This window comes from Vidua chalybeata, chromosome 15 (genome assembly GCF_026979565.1).
Source record: "Vidua chalybeata isolate OUT-0048 chromosome 15, bVidCha1 merged haplotype, whole genome shotgun sequence".
NCBI lineage: Eukaryota > Metazoa > Chordata > Aves > Passeriformes > Viduidae > Vidua > Vidua chalybeata.
Genome location: NC_071544.1, coordinates 10,183,553 through 10,206,294, shown reverse-complemented (window position 1 = coordinate 10,206,294; position 22,742 = coordinate 10,183,553). Strand labels below are relative to the sequence as shown.

At 39.3% G+C, this 22,742-nt stretch overlaps 1 protein-coding gene across 2 annotated transcripts in view; it reads right to left on the bottom strand.

Moving 5' to 3' along the window:
• The window catches only part of SPOCK1 (SPARC (osteonectin), cwcv and kazal like domains proteoglycan 1), a 272,499-nt gene that overhangs the window by 103,619 nt on the left and 146,138 nt on the right, over positions 1-22,742 (bottom strand). For both annotated transcript variants that reach the window (XM_053956874.1, XM_053956875.1), the window contains exon 4: positions 12,492-12,606. In XM_053956874.1, coding sequence (XP_053812849.1) covers positions 12,492-12,606 — 115 coding nt within the window. The remainder of the gene's footprint in view (positions 1-12,491; positions 12,607-22,742) is intronic.

The window sequence follows — 22,742 nt, the reverse complement described above, 5'->3', positions numbered from 1 at the left end:
CATTGTATAGGAGAGTGTTCATTCAGATGTGTGAGATAACATAAGCCCTCACTAAGGGACAAAATAATTTCTTTTCAAAGTGAAGACCTAGAAAGGAGAAGAGCACAGTGACTGCCAGAGAATGTTTATTTCATGACAGGTTTTGCTGCTGGAGTTAAAGTAAAATGTAAGCAAAACACTGCAGTAATTAGTGATCACATCACTAAGTGCTCACAAGATTTGTGAGCTTTTTCTCTTTCTGAATCCTGCAGGTGTAGTAGCAAGTCCTCAGAATACTCTGAAGCATCTGCTTTCCCTGGAAAAGCATGCAGAGATATAATTATAGAAATTGCCTATTCTTCATAGGCACAGAAAACATGATAATTTGAAGGCTATTGGGAAAGTCTACTTAGCAATATTATTACTTATTACAGATACTGTCCCAGGAAATGGAAAAGAAAGGAGAACACGGAATATTTTCTTCGTAGTTGGCATTTATCAGAAACCAGTGAAGACCCAGGTAAAGGATTTCATCTTTCACAAATCATAATACACTGTGTTTAATAGCTACCATTTTAGAAATAAAATATGAAAGTACCAATGCTGGATCACTTCCAAATAATGAAAAGAGGAGAAAAAATAACTCTCAACACTTTTCTAGGAGCAATTCATACTCTATCTCCAGAGATAATAATGAAAAATAATGTTTTATTTTCTCTAGGTGCAAATGATAATTGAATACTTGAGTCAGTTGGAGCTCTCTATATGCTACTGACTCTCTTCACAAGCTTAGCATGAAATAAATTTGTCATTTCATGAAGATGGGAGGTGATGACAGCACCATTCTGATTTGACTGACTTCTCAAAGGTGTGCTGGGAAGTTGTGGGAGTGGATTTTATTTACATCAGCAGTAGAGACTCAGTAAATCCTGAATGCCAGCTGAGTGCCACAACCATCAGGCTACTAGGTGAATTTGGCATAATTAATGAAGAGATCAAATCTCTTCTCCAGTTAACACCAAAGGAAAGGAATAAAACCTCCAGACTTTCAGGGAGACATCAGTAACTACTCAAAGAAGTTCCAAAAGACTATTCTACCTGAGTGACAAGGCTTGAACCTCTCTTTTTCACATTCTACATTCAAGGTCTCTTTGTCATCCTACTCACATTTGTGAGGTGAGAGACTTTCTTGTCAAGAACTATTCTTTACATTGCTAGAAAATGTTTTGTTGAATTGACAGGAAAACCATTTTGTCAGAAGACTCCAGAACACATCTACTCAATGCTTAAAGCTGAAAGCTTGTTTTCATTTTGAGCTTATTTCTATTTCCACTTTCTCAAAATGTTCCAATGTTCAAAAAAATCTCAGCAGGGAGTTGAGTGCAAACTGAGCAAAATCTACACAGATAATTCTACAAAGTTAACAGTTAATCCAAGAACAATACAATCCCCACAGTTTTAAGTACTTTATCTAATTGCAATATTTGATTTCATAGAGGTGGCAATTTTACACTGACTGCAGTGACTGTAGTGCAAGATATTTTTTTTTGTTTGTTTGTTTTACCATTAGTTGGAGTAAGAAATAACTCTATGGAATGTGCCAGAAATTTTGATTTTTTTTTTAATTGCAGTAACTGAACATTCTGTATTTACTTGTAATGAATCTTTTAGGATTTCATTGTGAAAGTAGAGGACATAAATGCAATAAGTGATAACAAAATGAAGGCTTGATAATTCTCTCTTAACTAATTTGAAAACTTGTTAGTCTTCCTGCCCCTGCTATTTCACAAAGATTTAATAACACAGATCTGTAAAAATGTTTCATGGTAATTATGCTTCATTAATGTAATGGAATCTATCATGATATATTTCCTATTTATTTATTTATTTTAGACAGCTCTATGCTGTAACTGGTTAAGAAGCTTAGATTGAATATACAGATCAAACACATCATAGAATAGCTTCAGTTGGAAGGGACCTGTAAAACATCATCAAGTCCAACCCCCCTGCAATGAGCAGGAACGTTTTCCTTATGCCCATGATTTTTTCTGCCCCACCTCTCAAGATGTAGAAGATGCTCATGGGAATTAAATTATCATATATTACAAGACTGCTTTAAACCTTGAGATAGAAGCAATAGTCTTTCAAAAGTGCTAAGGTATTACTCTTTGTGCCTGAAAGGAGAATGGCTCAGCATCAACTTTCTATATGTAATTTGGGAGTGGAACAGTGATACCTGAGTGAACACATTTAAAAAAGCAAATTATTTGGGGTTGATTGCTAATCATGTTTAGTACTGCCTACATACAGAGCTTTGAACAGAATGTACTCTGGTGGCTCATGTCCATAAATAATCTCATCTGTGGTTCATTGGTTGAAGTAATCTGATACAAAATGACTAAATTGAAAATCTGTAGGTAGAACTCTTGATGAGCTCTGGCCGAGCACGAAGGAGGCAATCATAAGCTTGTTAATAAAAAGAGAATGATAGAAATTGAAATATTAAAGAAGGAGGAAGTAATACGTTAAAAGTAATTTTGATAACATAACATGCACCAAAGAAGAAAATGATTGATGCAAGAAGCTCCTTCTCATTGTTTTCATGTGCTATTTCTTTCAAAAGAGTACCATTAGATGGAACTGCATGGCTCTGAAAGGGATCAAACACCAAAGACTATCTTTTTCAATTTTATATTTTAGCTGACATTCACGTCTTTGTTGTTAATCTAGTTTGGAACTGGCAAACCTCTGTGGAAATATCTTCAGAGCGTTAAGTTTTTTGCAAACTTCAACTCAAAAATGAAAGCTTGTTGATGAATTCCTTAGGGTAGTCTTGGATATGGTTTCATCATTTTTCCTAGTGAAATTTTGTGCCTGAAATGAAGGATGTTGAAGGAGATGTGAAATTTAGCAGAGCTCTGCTGGAAACCACTCTCAGCTTTGGAGGAGCCAAAGCTCCCCCCCAGCAGACCCTACACGTGGGTAGGAAGCTGTGAATACTCAGGGCAGGAGGTGTGGAAGAGTCTGACCCAGCTGATCAGAGTTTCAGCCTGTTGTTATTGGTGCCTTTCACTGCCAGGGAAAGGCTTCAGAAGCAATAATGGCAAACCTCAGCAGTGCAAAGGTAAAACAAAGAACTGTTTTGCAAACAACAAAGATCAGTTTTTAGTTGGTTTAAAAGACGTGTGTGTTGAGTCTCCATCACACAGAAGACACATGGCTGGAAAAAGCAGCAAACTGGCCAGCATCAAATGAAATGCAATATTTTTAAGGCCTAATTTGCAAATTTCTTACAAAGTATATTGTTTGTAATATTGATTGCAATTGGAATGTATAATGTCATTTACCAAAAGGCAAATTTTACATGCTGCATGTGAAACATTTTTTCCAATATAACAGGATGCTGGAAATTTAAGAAAAACTTTAATAAAATTCCTTTACTGTAAACATCAGTCCCAACGTTACAAAAGCATGGCTTTTATTAGCACTAAAAGGACTTCCACTGAACACATTTATGTCCTGAGGCTTCTACAGCAAAAACCAGCAATAAATTTAGAATCTCCAGTAAACAGATTATTGTATAAACACAGAATAATTTTTGGTGCATTGGAGGTCATTTGTGAACATTAAATAGTAATTTACGACTGACTGGATTACTCAACAGATTTAAGATAGGGATAAAAACCAAAAATACAGACACATATTAAATGTCATCACAGATTTGCTTCCAGCCATTCTATGGTTAAGATTTTTATAAAAAATACAAAGAACATGAATCAGGAAATACATCCTTAACTTACTGGGCTGTGGAAAACCCAAAAATATTGCAGATTCCAAGTCATGTGAGGATTAATGTAGTCCCAGAAGTAGTCAGACAACAGCTCAAGCAAAACTACACCCATGTGACCACCAGGGCCAGTGGTGAAATGTAGTGCTGCTGACAGGAATGCAGGGAGCTGTGGAACTGCCCCCCTGGACCCCACATCCTCTTATCCCCCACATCTACAGCCTGTTTGTATTTTAAATACAGTGACGACGGTGTATGAAGATTGATTGAAAAAGCATTGAAAATCCAAGAATTATGAGGCTACTCCATATGCAAAGCCTAACAGCTTCTTAGAGAATGAGGATTCAGAGGCAGTGAATCCCTTCCAATTTTATTCATTTGTTCACTATTCATTTGTTGGCAAATCTCATGACATTTGCCAAGCAGATGACATTTATACCAATTACTGTTTTCATTTCTTGCTCACTTTAAAGTGAGCAAGAGAAGCTTTGCAAACAACAAAAAAGCCAACATCCCTTATGCTATCAACAGCTCACAGTCGAAGTCAGGACCAGAGAAATGCCATGGAGGAGGTGGCTGAACTTTTAACTCTGCCTTCTTCCAGATATCCCGAGGGAAACAGGAACTTTTGGATGCTAACTTAGCTTTGATGGTGGCTCTTAACAAGCTGATAAGAGCTATGCCAAGAGGTTTATATATGACCAATCCTGCAGTCTCCAAAAGAACCCACTGAGACAGTAGAACCATTGAAGAACAAACATGATGTTGCCTCATTTTACCTTTCATATATTTAAGTTTTCCTGCTGGCTGGTGTTTCCCATGAATCTTCTGCACAAACTTACATTCAGACATTAACTTTCAGACATGCATTTGCCATCATTATACATCAGCTTACATATTAGTCAGAGCTCAGAGCTCTAAATACAGCATTTTACATATAGTTTGTATGTAATGCTGAACTAGGTATGGCATTTATTTCAAACTCTTCCCTGGCCCCCTTTTTGTTATCATGTTAATAAAAAAACTCTTTTACATTACAGAGAAAAGTAATTAGTGTGTGTTTCTATGAAGGATGAAACACATACAGAATGTTATGCAGGAGTGCTTAAAGCAGCAAACTGCACATGTATTTACAATATATATCAATTTAGAGTTCACAAAGTGTCAAAGCCAGAGCTGTTCTCCCGAAAGCTCAGGTGTAAGCCCAGCTGGAATAAGGACTTCCAAGCTTCACACATTCCAACAGGGCTGATGGAAGAATCATCAGAGGTTTAAGGCAGGCATGGATAGAACAGCCATTTAAAAGAGGGGATTAATTTAAGAAATAAAGATTAAAATCTTATCATAATTTTGATTACTCAGAGTCACTGCAAAATCAAAGATCTAAAAAGAATTTAAACAGCAAGAAGAAAAAGTGATAATTTTGTGTTTCTTTCTTTACTGATCTCAGCAGCCAAACCCAACAATCTCTGCTACAAAGGAAAACTGAAACAGGCCAAGAGGAATGTCTTTTTAAGAGAGCTTAATTTATTAGAAAGTACTATGAACATTTGCCAAATCTAGCAAAACAATAGAAGGTCATTACTTCAAAATAAATACTGAGGAACAATTTAGGAAAACTCCACAAGTTTTAGCTGGATTTGAATAAACTTAGGCTAGATATTAACAGGTTTCCAACAAGAAAGGTTTAGATGTTCAGGATTCATCCAAATGGAGTACAGGAGGCAAAAAACCTTATTATCTTTAAGAAAGAACTTGATAGGCTTATGAAAAAGTTTATTTTACACTTTTGCAGAGGGATTAGACTTAATGATCCAAAAAGTCACTTCTAGTCCATTTTTATATACTGCTAAAAGCATACAACTAGAAATATTAAGAGTGGGAATATTACAAAGAGGTATTCAATCCATTCAGTAATAGTATCTTTAAATGCAAAAACTATTTATAAATGCTAATTAAAGTGCAGAAAAAAAGAAGTTATTTTCTCATTCTGTTCAATATAAAAATGCTCTGATGATAGCAAAGGTACCCAGAAGTATTCAGGTGATTTCAGTGAGTGCTCAGAAACTGGTCTGAAAGGAGCAACGCAGCAGGAGATTGTCTCAATACCCACTGTGCTTCCTTTGAGCTTGCAGCAGCCTCAGGGGAAAGCAGAGCACAGTGAGGCAGGAGCTGCAGGGTCAAAGCCAATGACCTCAGCAGGGAGATGCTCACCCAGCAGCCTGGTGCTTGGTGGCTGTGAGTAAAATACCCTGAATCCCCTGCTGACAGCAAGAACAACTTCATCTACTGGCATGGCCAGTGCAGACAGGGATGAGGACACATTCTAGAATCTGTTGTAACAGAGCTGTGCATTACCACATATTTCAAAAATTACTCATGTCCAGGAAGAGCCCACCACCTTGCACTACTCTAATGAGGTGTAAAGCTGCTGGAGCATGAACGAGTTCTGTGGAGAGACAGAGTGGCTAATTGGCCTTGGGATGCAGAAAGTCCTGGCTATTCCCATGGGAGATGTCTGTGCTCTGCCTGACCATGGTTTTTCATGTGTACATTTTTCTGTAGAAGTTTGGAAATTCATGGAAATACCAAAATGCATGGTGTAAAATTTGAGCTCTTTTTGCTTTGAGTCAGTAATTCAGTATGAATTTAAAGATGACTGCAGTCATCTTGGACTTAAAGTCAAGGAAAGATATTTCCTAAGTTTGTGAATTGTTCAAGGGTCTTTTACCTCTGGGTTTTCAAATACACCACAGTCAACAGCATACCTAGAGCTTGGGAAAGTCAGAAAACAGCCTAAAAGGAACATGAATTCACATCTGTTGAGAGGACAGACCATAGCCAGCTTCCTCCAGAAAGTAATCAGCTGGAGGGTTTTTGTGCAGAAACCCCTGGCAGCAAGTAGGTCACTCAAGGCTCAGAACTGAGTGAGCTCCTATCAACGTGTGGGATGAAAGCCAGTCCCTCCACAGCCTCTCCACATGGTCTCTTCAGTTAAAAGCAATTTAATGTAGGCAGAGCTAAACTGAGAAATGGACCACTTTGAGGGGAAGACCTACAGTTTACAAATGACCCTGCTCAGTAGAGTAATATCTGCTTTTAACACCAGCGAGTGCTGTTCCAATATTCAAGCATCCTTGGACTGAATCCTGGGCAGTTACTGATGGAGACTCTCTTGGAGGAAAAGCTATTAACCTTTGGGAGTTCATGCTTAGATCATAATTTTCATAATCAAAATTTTAGAAATAACTGTAATGGGGAATAAAGGATAGTGCCAGACTCTTATGCTGTTCTCTCTTAATAGTCAGTGGTCCCCTTGAGCACTTACAGATTGATGGCACATCACACCATGTGCTCTCTGTCTTATTAAAAGGCATTTTGGAGTCTGTAACAAAACAAACATTCCTTATTTCCATGTGTCTGTTACTTGCCTGTTGCAAAATCCCAAGCTTTTGCGCTGTAGTGGAGGTGCCTTTGTTGTCAGGCAATCTGGAGATGAAATACTTTTAAAAGCTTCCAAGTTCCCTCCAAGGATTTGCACACATCACTTGAACACCCCTTGCACATCACATTATCTACTGCACTTGGCTGTGACCTCAAAGGCCCCCCTCACTTTGATTTTCCAGCTTCTCTTTTCTCTTTCTGGACAAACAGCATGAGCACAGTTAAACTGTGCAATGTACCGCGAGGGATTGGATATTAGTAAGAATAACAGTCTTTACAGAGTAATGCACTGGCGTTAACAACTTACAAAAAAATACCCCAAACAACAAACATTTATTCAATCCTGTTCGTGTCTAGAACTTTCTTTCACTGAGGATTAAAGTAACACTCCAAGATTCTATCAGAGCTACCCTTGCAAATAATAAGCCTAAATTCTGGCAATTTCCCCAATGCAATAGCTTTATTTGTAAGAATGCAATCTATTTGGTCTTGTCATTGTGTGTTTAATCAAATATTTCAATGCTCTTTCTTCTGAAGCAAAAATCTATGCCAGTAGATTAATCAATACTCAGCACTAGAGATAGATAAAAAATTTTTCATAAAAACATTCCTTTTTTTTTTTTTTTTTTTTGACAATTCTCTCAGACACGTGGTGGGATTGTTGGGATGTCCTCTGCAGGACTGGGAACTGGACTCAATGTTCCTGATGAATCCCTTCCAACTCAGCATATTCTGTGATTCTGTGATTCATGTAAAGTATTGGGCTATGCTTTTTTCCCCCTGAACTCTACATAATACACAAATGAACAGCAATTATTTTCTGAATCAGTGTTAAAAGGAACTAGAGAATAGAAAAGAGCTATGAACACAGCAAGGTTAACTGGGGAACCAACTGATGGTATTAGTTGATCCAAAGATAATTAATCATCACCCAAGTTTGGATTTCTAACCTACTCAGGCTTTGATAAACATTACCAGGCAGAATTAAATGAGCTTAGGACCAAGCCCTCCATGACATCAGTCAGGGCACTGATGGGAATGTGGGAGCAGGGTTTTCAGCACAGGAAGCTGTGCTCACAGGGGAGCCCTTGGTGTTGTGCCAATCCCTCATTAGCATTTAGCAGTGAGGCAAACAAGAAAAAACACAAGTCAGAGAGAACAGCAAAACAACAGAGTTGGGTTTATAGAGCCTATTTTAGCACCTTTTAAAAGGTGATTGTTGATGTAATCATAGACATTGAAGAATAGCACTGTTTCAAATCCTTGCTTATGTGCACAACTTTTCAGTAAATCCCTAGAAGTGCATTTGCTGTGGTCAGACATTTTTCTGTAATGTTCCCAGCAGTTCTCCAAAGCAGGTGGGTCACTGACATCCTGGCAGTGATTGCTTTGCCTCCCCCTTTTGGATACAATTTAAAGCACTCACTGGCAAACCACAGCAATGTTACAAAAATGCTCTATTTCACATATGGGGATGTTTTACTTGACTTGCTTTGAACAGGGTCCTTCCTAACTAGAAATGGTGTATCAGCTGCAGGATTTGTAAAGAAAGAGAGGGAGATTTGTCTGCTCCTTGTGGGTAAGTGTAGCTGCCAACACTGCCACACTGGTCAGAGTGAGGTTTTGACGTGTAATTTAGAAGAACAGATGTTTTATCTAGGAACTTGTCCAGATTTTTTTTTTTTTAAGTGAGAAACTCAGTAGTAGACTCCTTTGTCAGCAGCATTATCCTTAAAAGTCCTGGAGAAATAGTGAGTAAATAGCTGGATCTCTAAGATATGGCAGAGAAGCAGAGAAGATGTGTGATTATCTTTGTGAGTGACTTACATTGCAGTGATGAACTAATTGGTCCTTGCTGGTCAAATGGACTGGACAAAGCTGTAAACCCTGGACATGTTAATATGGCCATTATTTTCACATCAATCCTCTCTTCTCATTCTGTTCTTTTGAAAAGAGCCCAAGAGTGACATCTTTCCTTTCCATCCACTGCACTATCAGCACCAGCAGACACAAATGGCTTAAAGTATTATGGGACTGAGAATGCATGAGACAACTTTGAGAGACAGTAACTACTGCACTTCATGCAAAACTGAACTAATAAAGACTTTTCCTCATAGATGTCCAAATTGAAAGGGGTTTTAATCCACCCAAAAGATTTCATAAGACTCTATCACTAGTACAAGGACTATTAAGCATGTAAGAAGGTACCTCCAAATGTATTTTTTTCACACTCTTCAATTACAACTCAGTCTTGCCTTTTCTCTAAATGTACTGTAAATGCCTTAGAGGATGTGCTGACAAAACTCTATTTTCTGTCTGAAATACCTCTCAGACATCTTCTGCCTTGACTTCTGAAGTACTAACAGCTTACTAGAAAAATTAGTTGGTTAATGCCCATGGAGAAAGAGAAAAAAAGGAATAAACTACCCAGTGGTTTTCCCCTATTATTGTCTGGGTTCTTCCATCTTTCTGCTAGTGATAGGCTCTACCAAGAAAATACATACAAATAAAACACAAACAATTTACATGGATAAATATACCAACAGGAATCCAAATACTGCTATTTTGCGAAGTTCTCTTTGGGCTATGCCCTTTTCCCTGAATTGTACATAATAACCAAATGAAAACCAATTATTTTCAGAATCAGTAGGAAAAGGACCAAGAGACTGAAAAAAAAATCTACAAAGACAGCAAGGTTAACTGGGGAACTAACTGATTTTATCAGTAGATCCAAAGGGCAGAGGGCTGGAATTAGATGATCTTTAAGGTCTCTTCTAACCCAAACCATTCCATGAATCAAGACCCAGGGCTGCTCACGAGGTGACTGCAGAAGGGAGGAGGAGCAGAGAAGGTTGCAGATGCTGCACAGGAGGGGCCAGACTGCCCCTGGGGCAGGGTCTGAGTAGCTTAAATAACACATTTCCATGCAACTCAATTTTCTCCACTGCTACTGAGTTCCTGCAGTGGTTTAAAAAGCAGGCATTCCAGCAGAAAGGAAATGAAATGGGAATGGCATCGTGCTGGCACTGGTGATTTCAGAGTTTGCAGCACACTGTGCCTGGAAAACCACAGCTCTCCAGCCAGGCAGGCACTGGGGGACACAAACCAGCACAGCTCTGTCTGGGAGGCTCAGCAATAACAAAGGTGTTGCTCTCGATTACTTTTTGCTGAGCCAACATCCTGTGCAAAGCCACTGCAGCAAGTTGATAATGATGCATGAAATGGAAAATCCTCCTGAGCACACCCAAAAGCACTGTGGATGTGCAAAACAATCACAACAGCACGGTGTTATTTGGTAATTGTTACTACATGTGCCCACACTCATATATTCAGATTTTCGCTGCTTTTACACAGGTGCAACTCCACCCCTTTTAATGTGTTTACTCCTGATTAGCACAGCATTTAATATGACTGGAGTCAGATGTACAGCAATAATCAGCTCAGGCACAGAAAAAAAACAGAATGCTGTGGGACTGAAGATGAAAACCTTCAGGGGGTGTCACTCCACTGATTCAAATCAACAGACAATTTGCCCTGGTTACTTCCCTCCTTGACCTGTGTACCCTCTGAGGCCAGGGGAGCTGGGTACCTGGAGAATAAAACTACTGTGGGGCTCTATGTGCCACTGTCACATATCAGCAGTAGTTCTTTCAGCATTGCAAAACTTGCTGGAAATTGTTTGGAGAATTTTCAAAGTAAGTTTTCAATACTTTTCAATTCATCTCCATAGTCACAGTGCTACTCAAAGGTTTGTTGAAACAGCTGCAGGCAGTGGAGGAATCATAGAGAGATCACATGAAACACAGCCTGCTTTCTGCAAAGAAAGGATATTCAGTTCCTCTGCACCATTCCTCTGAACATTTTGACTACTTTGGAGACGTTAAATACTGGAAATAGCTCAGAAAGCATTTGGCTCATCTATGTCTATATATCACAAGGACTACTATAAAATGCAAGGATTTAAACCAGGTTTCAATCCATCCTCACTAGGAAAGATAAGCTACATAATGCCAAAAATATCATTAGTGTAAGCTCTGCACATAGCAGGCTCCTAACTTCCTTCCAGGGATCATTCCATACTGAACACATGGCCTCATGCACATTACACCATTAACTTTGTATTAGCAATCAAAGACAAATTGTTCTTACAGGGTTAACTTCCTCAACCAGGTGACAGTGAGATAAGATGAGATGTAGTACATGGGAATCACATCATCTTGAATTTACTTTGGCTTAAACAGTTGCTGAACTACAGTATTGGCTGACAACAACATTTGGGGACCTGAGCTGTGTAACAGGCAAATATTTTCTTCCTTACTAAACAGAGAGAGAAACTGAAGCACAATCCCTAGATTTATCATTCAAACATAATGAAAGCAAGACAATGTATTCTCCTTAAAGTGCAGACCAAGCATTCAGAGTTGCTCATTACAGCACTACACAATTTATTCTGTTATATATCTGTTGGCAAGTGGAGGAGCCGATTCCTCCAGTTTAATTCTGGGTTTTGACTCATGCTCTGGAGATACTCAACTCTAGTTTCCCTACTGTTTCTACTAATTCTCCTTTCAGAATAGGGCAAAGTTAGTTTTTTTTCTCAACATTTGTTTATAAGTGTCTCAATTCTTGGTTGTAACATATCTCAACCCATGATCAGTAGGCTTTTCTTCTATTGTAGCTTCTCACTGTGAAGTTCTGTGCTCTAATTTGAACATCCTGGCCTTGTAACATATCAGCTAGTTCATTTGCTCTTAATTCAGTCATTCAGCAATCTGATCTGGAGATTTCTCTAGTTACGAAACTTCTCAAGGAGTTGCTCTACAAAATTCCACCAACACTTTTCAGCTCTTTAGCAAATTTAAGCAGACGTTTGATATATTTTTTAAAAAAAATCTTTATTAATCTCCTGTTAATTACTTCTAATTAAGTTACCAGAACTGTAGATATTTCTGGCATGGTGTTTTCATATTTCATGCTTTCAGTTTTTAAAATATGCATAATTACTGCTCTCCAGGGGGAGAGAAATGGGAGAGAATTCTGCAATCCACACCACAGGATGCAGCATGTTCTGGGTCATCTTTTTTAAATAGCCTCAGTTATAAATATAAAACGTGTCTTTTTTTTTTTTTTTTTTTTTTTTACCAAAGTAAAAATTTAAAAGAATGTTGTAAAATGATGGGGTTTTTAATATTAATTTTGGAGTTTTCTCATTTGATGGATTCTCCCACACTGGATGTCTGTGGCAGACACAGAAGCCTCGAGCAAGGGGAGGTTTCCTCACCTGTGCACCAGCTGCTTGCGGCTCACGCAGATCGCGGTCTCGTAGTCGTGGGTGACACACACTTTGTGTGGGCTGCACTTCACCTTCAGGCAGGGATCTTTGGATGGATCAAGGGCTATAAGAAATCAAACATATTAAAAATAGAAAGTGAGAAATGCACGCAGAGGGCTCTCCCGACAGGCAGATGACAACTGGTTAGAACGAGCTCTCCCACACGTGAGTGAACAAATACTTTGATATTTCATAGTGTGTGCTGCTGTTTTCAGACTGCATGGGAAGTAGAGAAGTTTACATAGAAAGACAGATGGAGAGCTTAAAGACTGATTACTGAACAGTGATCTAATTGGTGTTCACATTAATATTAGACATGAGACTTTAGGATGAAGTTCTGGTTGAACAATCTATATCATGTTGTTTATTTCAAAGAAAAGCTATGTTTGGATAAAATGTACTCAAATAACAAAATGACCTGTATTTGAGAACCTAATAACTGATACAATATAGAGTACTAATAAACTTAATTCCACAGCTGCTGTGAAACATGCATAATACTTTTAGAGATTATTTTTAATTTTTACAGCTAAGCATCCCGTGTATTTAAAATGCTTGAGTACAAGAGCTACAACAAAATAATCCTGGCTTTCATACAACAACCTGCACCACCAGCAGTGCTGTCAGAGTTGGGATTAGACAGCATGATGCCTTGCCATCTCAGAGCAAACATGTCCAGGCTCTTGTCCCATTTGAAAGGTATCTGTCTAAAATCATTCTTCTACAAAAGAAGGTTTCTAAAAATCAGCAGTAAGACATTTTCTGCCAAAATGAATTACAAGTATTGAAAATATTGTTATGTGAACATGTCAGGAGGAAAGTCACTGCCATACCAGTCACACAGAGAAATTTCACTTTTGTTTGAGAAGCAAATTTTAGGGAAGCTCTTTTTGGACATTCTGTTGCCATGGATTTGACTTCTGTTCCTCTTCAATGTCTTTAAATCCCATTTTCCCTCCCCCCTATCTCATCACATCTTGGTCCATTCTTGGAAATGGGCAACTCTTGGTTTCATTTTGGGGATGGTATGAAGCTCAACTTGCCTTTTATGATAACCATTTCCCATTTCTAGTGAATAATCAGAGAAACTTTCAAAGGAGACTATTTGAAGTAGAAGAAGTGCCAGTTTGCTATGTACCAGATTTCTCTGAGAGCAAATATATTTCCAACAAGAAGAGGATTCTTCTGTTTTCCTTCGGGTCTGAAGTGCTGCAGCTGTTCTTTGCTGGGTTAAACAGCCACAGCTACAAGCTCCTGCCACATTAACACCCATTTCACATTTGTGATGGGCAATTAAGCTTCACTAGTGCATATGTATTTACTGGAATGCCTTTGGTGCAAGACAGGGGGAAATCGTAAAAACAAAGCAAAAGTGTTAAAAGCTTTTTCCTTTAAACCATTAAAACTGATAGAAGAGGTGAAGTGAACAAGGAAGGAGAAAAGACCATCTGTTTCCTACACCATAAACAATAAGGCAGCAATATTCAATGTGTTGCCATTAGGAAAATACATCGGCAGCGTTTGAGGAGACAGTCTGTCCCACTGGAAAGACCAAAGGCTGTCAAGGCTCTTCAGGGATGTTTTGCTGCTGCCTTTTGGTGTCTTTTTTAAGCCAGACAGATGAGAAGTATCCGATTCCCTGCCATTTACATTCCCAGAACACAAACAGTGAGAGACACCTTCTTAATCCTCTTACTTCACTCTCACTGGAGACTGAGTTAAGGACTGAGGCAGATCTTTGACAGGGATTTAAATGGCAAGCCACCGTTTCCTGAGCTGGCTGTCTACCTGGATATTCCTAAACTGCAAACCAGTGAAACACCTTCCTTCTGCAAAGCTTTTAATGAGTGAGCACCACTTGGAGCGTGCAGGGTCACCACATCATCGTTTCAGTGGCTGAGGTAGTTCAAAGGTCATATCCACAAACAAATTTAATGACCAGAACTTTTGCTCACTTGCAGCTGGCCTTGCTCTGTTGCTGGAGCCCATGCACGTTGTCTGCTTCTGCTGGTGACACATCCTTGATGCCAAAATGCTGCATCAACAAGAATCACTGAGCAAACTGGCTGGGAGCCCAGGGCTAAGAGCTGCCAGGAGCACTGGGCTGCTGGTGAGCACAGCCTGGTCTGCTCAGTGTTCTATCAGCCAAAACCTGAAGAGTGGGGATGTAGCTTTAGCCTGGAAAGTCAATACTAGTTTGGCATGAATAAGCAGCAAAATTTAGGCCCACATGGTCTATGAGACATCATGCACAGCTACAATACTTAGCATTTTTTCACAGTAAATTTTCTCTAATTGGTGAATCCATTCCAGGAGCTATTTAGGTCTTCTAAGGCAATAAAAATGTATGCAGTTCTGAAATAGCATCACACTGTACATTACTGGTAAAAGGAACACAACTTTCAATATTTTGCAATTTAAAAATTGTCTATCCTAAAAGAAAAAAAAAAAAAAAAGCCACTGGTGAATAATCATCAGGAAGGAAAGCAATGGGAAAAGATGTGGTTGGAAATCCTAGCCACCATTTCCTTACAAATCAGGCCTAAGCTTTCTCTACTGTGGTGACTTGCTTCTAAAATCTGAGAACAATAATAATGTTGACAATAAATCTTCCTGATTTCACCAAATATCGAGAACTCTATAATTTCATGATCACTGTGCCCCAAGCAGCCTCCAACCACCACATCTCCCACCAGCCCATCTCTATTTGCAAACAACAGGTCTAATACAGTTCCTCACTGGGACTGGTGGGCTGGTGGGCTCACCCACCAGCTGCGACAAAAATTTGTCCTCCACACAGTCTAAAAACTTCCTGGACTGCCTCTCTTCTGCTGTACTAAGTTCCCAGTAGATGTCTGGTAGGTTAAAATCACCTACAAGAACAAGGGCAGGTGATCCTGAAACATTCTTCAGCTGCTTATAGAGTAAGTTGTCCTCCTCTTCTTCCTGGTTGGGTGGATGACAACAGACTCCCAGTAGGATGTCAGCCTTGTTGGCCTTCCCCTCAATTCTCACCCACAGGCATTCAACCTCATTGTCATTAGTTTCAATACCCACGGCATCAAAAGCTTCCCCAGTATAAAGGGCCAGTGGTGGAAAACCTCATGAAAACCCTTAAATGGAACACGTAGTAGTTTATTTATTATCATTTATTATTAAATACAAACAGCCCTTACATGCAGTTCAAAACAGAAGTTTATTAAGTACAAGCCAAAGTGTGGACTCTGTCAGAAGACAGCAAAAACCCCATGATGTGGATTGTTATTTCTGGAGATTTTTTCCCCACTTATGCAGAATGCATGATCCATGTGAACATAAAAGTTCAAAGTAGGGATTTTTATGTCTGCAAAGTTCCTCAACATGTTAAATACATTTGGAAGGTTGTTCTACTGCTAAGCAATGCAAGCCCTAAGGAGAGCTTGTAATAAGAAACAATTTCTGAAATATGCTAATCAAAGAGCATGCTTTGTTAATCAGATTTCTACATGACTAGGAGCAGATGCTCATCATTGGAAGAAGAACACACCCTTGGGAATAAGATGAAACATCACAACCATATTTGTCATTATAGTTCTTTTTGTCCTAAAGCAATGAGTATGAACTCTTTGAAAATGAGGAACTAAAAGTACAAATAAATAAATAAAGTGACAAGAAGATGTTACTTTATCAGCATGAAAGGAAAATTTCAGCCATCCCTTCTCTATGTCAGGGAGTCTGCACTCAGCTCTGGCTGCACAGTAATAACAAAAATGCCCTAAGTCTGGCTTTGAGATGTGAACATGTTCCCACTTTTTCTTTAGGCTGAGTCTGAAGGTGAAACTGATATGATTAATTAATCTCATTTTAGAGTGGCTGAGCATTCATTCAACATTTATATAGGGAGGTATGTGTCCAGTCAGTACTGAACAAAAAATCTTTGATGAAAACCCACTTCAGTCATCCTCCCTATAATTTTTTGAACCTAGGCTCCATAGCTTCCTGTTCTGAGAATTTCCCATCGATATTGGGTCTCCAAATGAAGGATCCATCCCAGGAGGGAGCTGCCTGAAATAGAGTACTGGACATCTCAGTATAATCATTTTCAGAAGATTTTTTTCTTGAAAAAATGTAGGAAATTAGAAAAATTTCATCTTGGGTCATGAATCTCTTCCTCACTTCACACCCATAGGTTTCTGTTGCTGACATTTGCTTTTTGGGAAGCTGTCCTGGTACTCAGAGCTGAGAAGTCTCTTCCCAAATTGACAACGCAAAGAGAAAAGTAAATAGAGGTGAAGAATTCTTGTCCTTTAGCTTTTTTTTTTTTTTTTTTTTTTTTTTTTTTGGTCTAGCTTTCATTGTGCAGGGCAACCTCCTATCTCTCTTAAAATGATAATTCTTCTCTGGTAATCTCAGAGAAAGACGACCAAAATAACTGGTAGATGATAAACACCAGGGATTGCAGGATTGCATCATGTTCCTAAAAACCTCCTAATGATACGGTGACATTGCTTTCTAGAACCAAAAGGTCTACAAATACCAACTGCATCCCAAATCTCTTTCTGTCCCAGCTCCACACCACAGACCAGAGAGCTTTCCCTTATGGACTGAACACACTTCCCCTTTCACCCCCTCCTTCACCATTCATCAGAGCTGTGGATTTGCAATATACATCAGTGTTGGACAAAGGCCTACCAACAGTGTTTGAGTTACTTTTCTATTACATTTCACATTTTTATTTATTACCACAATAAAAAAAGACTTATGACTTGCAGGAAAATCTTAGTTCAGTCAATGGCAGTACAGGGGAAGTTGCTCTGTAAGGATGTCGTTCCATATGTTGTGCCAGTGGGTCACCGTGTTAATCACAACAGAGCCAATTTGCTTTTCACACATTTGACTTTAAAAGGGTGATAACAAATAAATACTTTCAGTGTCACACAGCAATGGATGTGTAATCCTGCAGAAACTGTACAACTAGTTCACAACAAGATTTATGAGCTTGATTCTGTTTTTATGACCATTCCTTAGGGGGAAGAGAGTATTTTCAAAATGTAGCTGTTTAGTGAAGCTGAAATGAACTGCATGATCAAAAAGAGATGGTGTTATGTAAATATTGAGGGGGTTGTATTTAAAATTGCCTGCCAATAAGTACTATGATCACTCAATGACAAAATACTCCAGCATAATGCAATGTCAAGAGCAGTTGCTTTTATGCAATTCCCTTGGAACTGTTCTGACTATACAAGGAAAGAACATCTGCTGGAGAGGTGTGATGAAATGGAAAACGAGACCTGCTGTCTGCAATGCAAAGATCCTAGTGTGTATTTTAATACAAAAGAGATTGATAATAAAACGAAGTCACTTAATGATGCATTACATTATATGTGTGCATTTCAATATCATTATGTTATGTGTTACCTGATTCCAGCTAAACTTCACAAGCAGGCAGGAGAAGGAAAGCACAGTTCCTGGCTGTAAGGACCAGGAAATGGGCAGGGAAGGCAAAGGCAGGAATGGGAAAGCTGTGAATGAACAGGTTTGGGCAGGCAGTGGACAGAAGGCTCTGACTCTTCCTCCCCTCTCAGCATGAAGCTCAAATGGCATCTAATACCAACCTGCAGATCTAGGAGGGAAGGTTTCAAGTCAGCGTTGTGTGTCCCCTTCCAGCAGAGTGAGGACCAAAGAGAAAGTGACTGAGGCAGCTGAGTAGTGCCTTGGAGGAATTTTACTCTATGCTTCCATGAAAACCATCATAGAGCAAATGTGAAGGAGCCATTAAGCCAGCTGAAAAATGTTAATAAAAATTATTCCAAGCTGGTATTGATTTTTGCAAGTGAAAGGACATGTTTCCAACACGTGCTGGCTAAGACCATATTTTGCTTTGACATTTTGGTTATTTGAAGTACACCACAGCCTTCCCATCAAAGTCAGAGCTTCATCAGCTTTATGATGAATTTATGCTATTTTTTCTAAGGTGAACATGGTAATACATATTAACTTAAAGAGCACTTCTCTCTGAAGGCATGGTAAGTTTCCAGTGCTTTAGTGGTAAACTTGGAACCAATCCATGTGCTGGGGTTAGACTGTCACTGGGGCTCTTTCCAGGTGCAATGGGACTACTCCAATCCCCTTGAATGGACAAGATGTCCCAGGAAGCCCTCGATGGAATTCCAGGCTTTTATAGCCTTTCAGAAGACTTCGTTCTTTGTTGGAGCCAAGTGTAACATTTATTCTCAGTTGATACTGTTAATAATGATGGTCTTACAAAGTGTTATTTAACAACATATTACAAGACCCACCCACCATATAAATGTAAATAACACCAATGTTTTTATTCTGCTTCTGCAAATCTTGGCATAAATCATTCAGCTTCATTAGGGAGAAAATTTGTGTTAGCCCACCCCCAAATTTAGGAGAGAACACGTCCTCCAACCACCAGCTCTGATACTTAAGTCTCTCTCTCCTCAGAGCAGTTTGGATACAGAAATCAATTCAGCTGAAAATTAATTACCGAATGTTTCAAACATGTATGTGAATTATTTTCAATAAATGGAATTTCCCAAGGCAGTTAGGCAATAACATCTCAAACTGTCAGCATTTGCTCCATCCCTGTGTAATATTTTTGTACTGCTTTGTTTTGGAGCACTCTAACATCTGAGTGGCTGAAGATGCTGATACAGTGCACAGAAACATCTATTTTAATTTTTACAGACACTTTAAAAATCACTTTTTATAACTGACATATAATTGCTTTTGACATTGCTGAGGGCCATCCAAGGCAGAAGATGCTTCAAAGGACTCTGTAGATTTCATTTCTGAAGAAAAGGATAAGAACCCTTGGCATTTAAATTAAAATTTCTGACAAATATACAGAAATCCAATGCAGTGAAAAAAAAAAAAAAAAACAAAAAAAACAAAGAAAAGAGAAATAGGACAGGACTGGAAGTTAAGAAATGTGCTTCCACTGGTGGGTGTGATAATCAATCACAACCCTCAGTGCAGGTGCCCTTTCCACAGACAACCCTCCTGCCCTCAAGGCAAAGGTTTCCCCAACATGCAAGGATGTCTCACTCCCATCAGTGCAATGGAGTACAGCCACGACGTTCCCTCAGCTCCAGGCAATTCCACTATGGGATAATTTGTGCTTGCACATGTACCCAAGGGTGTGTTTCTGCATATCCCACTGAGCTGAAGGCAAAACAGACTTCAAAAAGGCCCCTGACAGAAACATATTGGTCAGATGTTACATTCAATTATTAATTCCAGGAAGCAGTGGGGTATAAAAATCACCCCATTCTCTGGGACTCAGAGGGCTTTGGCAGATGTTTAATGACAGCAGCTCTACAGCTTCTGGTTAAGAGTCCCCAAAATCCCCAGGTGGTCCAGCTTCAAACTTCCTGGGATGGAAGTGAGAGCTTCAAAACACTGCTCTAATCTTCAGTTGGTGGAACGGGAGGAAATGCTGAACCCCCTGTGTCCGCCTTGCAGGATGTGCTGTGAGAGATCCTTAGGAGAGGAGCAGAGCTGAACGCGACCTTTTCCTTCCACTGCTCAGCTCTGCGGCCTCTCACCAACACAGGGAGAACACAGCCTCTGTCCCCAGGCTCTCCAGGGATCTCCAGCACTCTGGCCTTTCCCTGCCCTGCCCCAGCAGAGAGAGAGCCATCAGGAGAGCCACTGGGAGAGCCTTTGGGGAGCCATTGGGAGAGCCATTGGGAGAGTCATTGGGAGAGTCATTGGGAGAGCCATTGGGAGAGTCATTGGGGAGTCACTGGGAGAGCCATCAGGGAGCCATTGGGAGAGCCACTGGGAGAGCCATTGGGAGAGTCATTGGGAGAGCCATTGGGAGAGCCACTGGGAGAGCCATTGGGAGAGTCATTGGGAGAGCCACTGGGAGAGCCATTGGGAGAGCCATTGGGAGAGCCATTGGGAGAGCCATTGGGACAGCCATTGCTGACCTGGTGCCCCTGGGTGCTCCAAGCCCTGCCAGCCCTCATCTGGAATGGAACACATTCCTTTGGACTTTCACCTTCAATTTCCTGGCAAATCGGTGCGAGGAAAAGAAGGAGACAGACTGGGAGCTCTGCAATGGTAGATCGGGCTGGCTGGTAACACCTTGCCAAAGGATTCTAAGTCAGATTTAAGTTTTCTAAGAGGCTGAGGCTGTTTTTGCATATCTGTCATTGAACTGGGTCCTGTGACACCACCCGATCCCCTTAAACCTCCAGATCTCAGTGCCAGAACTCTGCTTCTTTCCAAAAGTCTGAAAGATTTTATTCTCTTCGCTGCTAGGGAAATATTGAAAATAAAAACTAGAAAGGTTTAATAATGTCAAAGCCATACAAAAGACTCTATATCATCATAAATAAATTAAAAAGGAGAAAGTATATTTAATTTAACTTTGAGATTTCGGAACTTGGACTAGGACTTAACAATCCTATGCTGGATAAATTTCTCCTGTGAACTGACTTAGATTATTTCTGCTTTCTGTTACACTGAAGTGAATTATAATTTATTTAGTGGGATTTCATTTAATACAAATTATTTTACTCCAAGGCCAATGAAAACAAACCAGGTTATACCTTCTTCAGAAAATAATATTTGAAATTATTCATGCATAATTAAAGATACACCATTCCCATTTCAGATTAATACAAATATATATTTTAACGTGCTCATGAGAGAATTTGCATTGCATGTTGTGAAACACTTCTGTAATACCCCCGAAGTTGTTGGAATTTATACTTCAACTGAACTAGTAATATAATAGGTAGAAAATTGCTATGATTTAATTCAGATAGCTAAGTCATAAGATACTGAACCCTTTTCCAACTCTAATTAAAAGCTATAATGAAGTTTAATACTGTGAACTATGACTGGAAAAAAAATTGAAACAATAACTCCTCTGTATTTTTCACAGAGGAGACTATTTAACCAATCACATTTTATTATTCAATAGATTTTTTTGTCATTAAATCTCATTTCAAAACATGAACAACGTGTATCTTTTAATGCTTGTTTTTAGAGTTAATGCAGAAGAAAAACAAGAAAAACTGCATCACTGTTAATACTGATTCCATCAGCAAATAGTAAAAAAAAAGAACTAAACTGGTTTTACAAATCAGTATTTCAGTATGCATAATTACAACTCTTTTCTAACACAGCACTGTAGAGAGCTAAGCAAGCAATAAAAATTCTGGCTATGAATTCTCTGAAAGACTGACAAGGTTGCTCTATTTGTTGCCTGAATGTCAATGTTGTTACAGTCACAGCAATTCCCAGCCAGGCTGCTGCCTATCTCCACATGCCTGTATTTAAATGTGAAACGAGCTAAGACATTCTGCTCTGGAAATGAGAAAAACTCTACTTTTCCCATTAAGTTCCTGTGTCTATTCTCTAGGATAAATGAAAGAGAATTTGGCTCCAGATATTAGCTCTCAGCTATTGCATATGAAGTTTATAAACTTGTCCCAGGAAGCGTTCAAGGCCAGGCTGGATGGGGCTTGGAGCAAGTTGGTGTAGAGGAAGAATCCCCTGCATAAGGCATGGGATTGGAACTGGATGATCTTTAAGGTCCCTTCCATCCCAAAACATTCAATGCTTCTGTGATTTTCTACTTAATGAATAAGCTAGAACACTGATAACATTCTTTAAAACAACATGTCAGGGAAAAATTCCCAAATTTGCACTTTTTCTTGGTGTCCTTAGCACCTTAGTGCACGGGCAGTGGCTGTCCTAGTCAATGGGGCAGCAAGGAAAGGACACCCTTACATTGTCTTCTTGTTCTGTCATTGCCTTTTTTATCCCTTGGGATAAATGAGTTTGTCACTCTGTGCCTCAGAATCTTTTTCAGCATTTCAAATGGAGATAGCAAAACTCAGTGTCTAGAAATCAGCCTGGGACTCTTGGAAAGCATCACAGGACACAAGCAAAGGAACCTGAGAATGACTTGTAATGGAATGGTTTCAGAACAGCCAAACTCTGCAAAACTAAGAGCCATTTAATGTACATTTGTGGCAGCCTGATTGTCTCCATGGAAACATGGGAAAAACACTTCATCTTCGCCACCAACAGAAGATTGATTTCCATATTACATTAGTTTTAGTGTGCACTGAGCAAAACAAATACTAAAATAAAAGGCTCTTTCAAGAGTGATTTCATTATGAAAACAGCAGTTTCAGTCCTATGATGTGGAAGCACCTCCTGCCAAGGTGATACCAC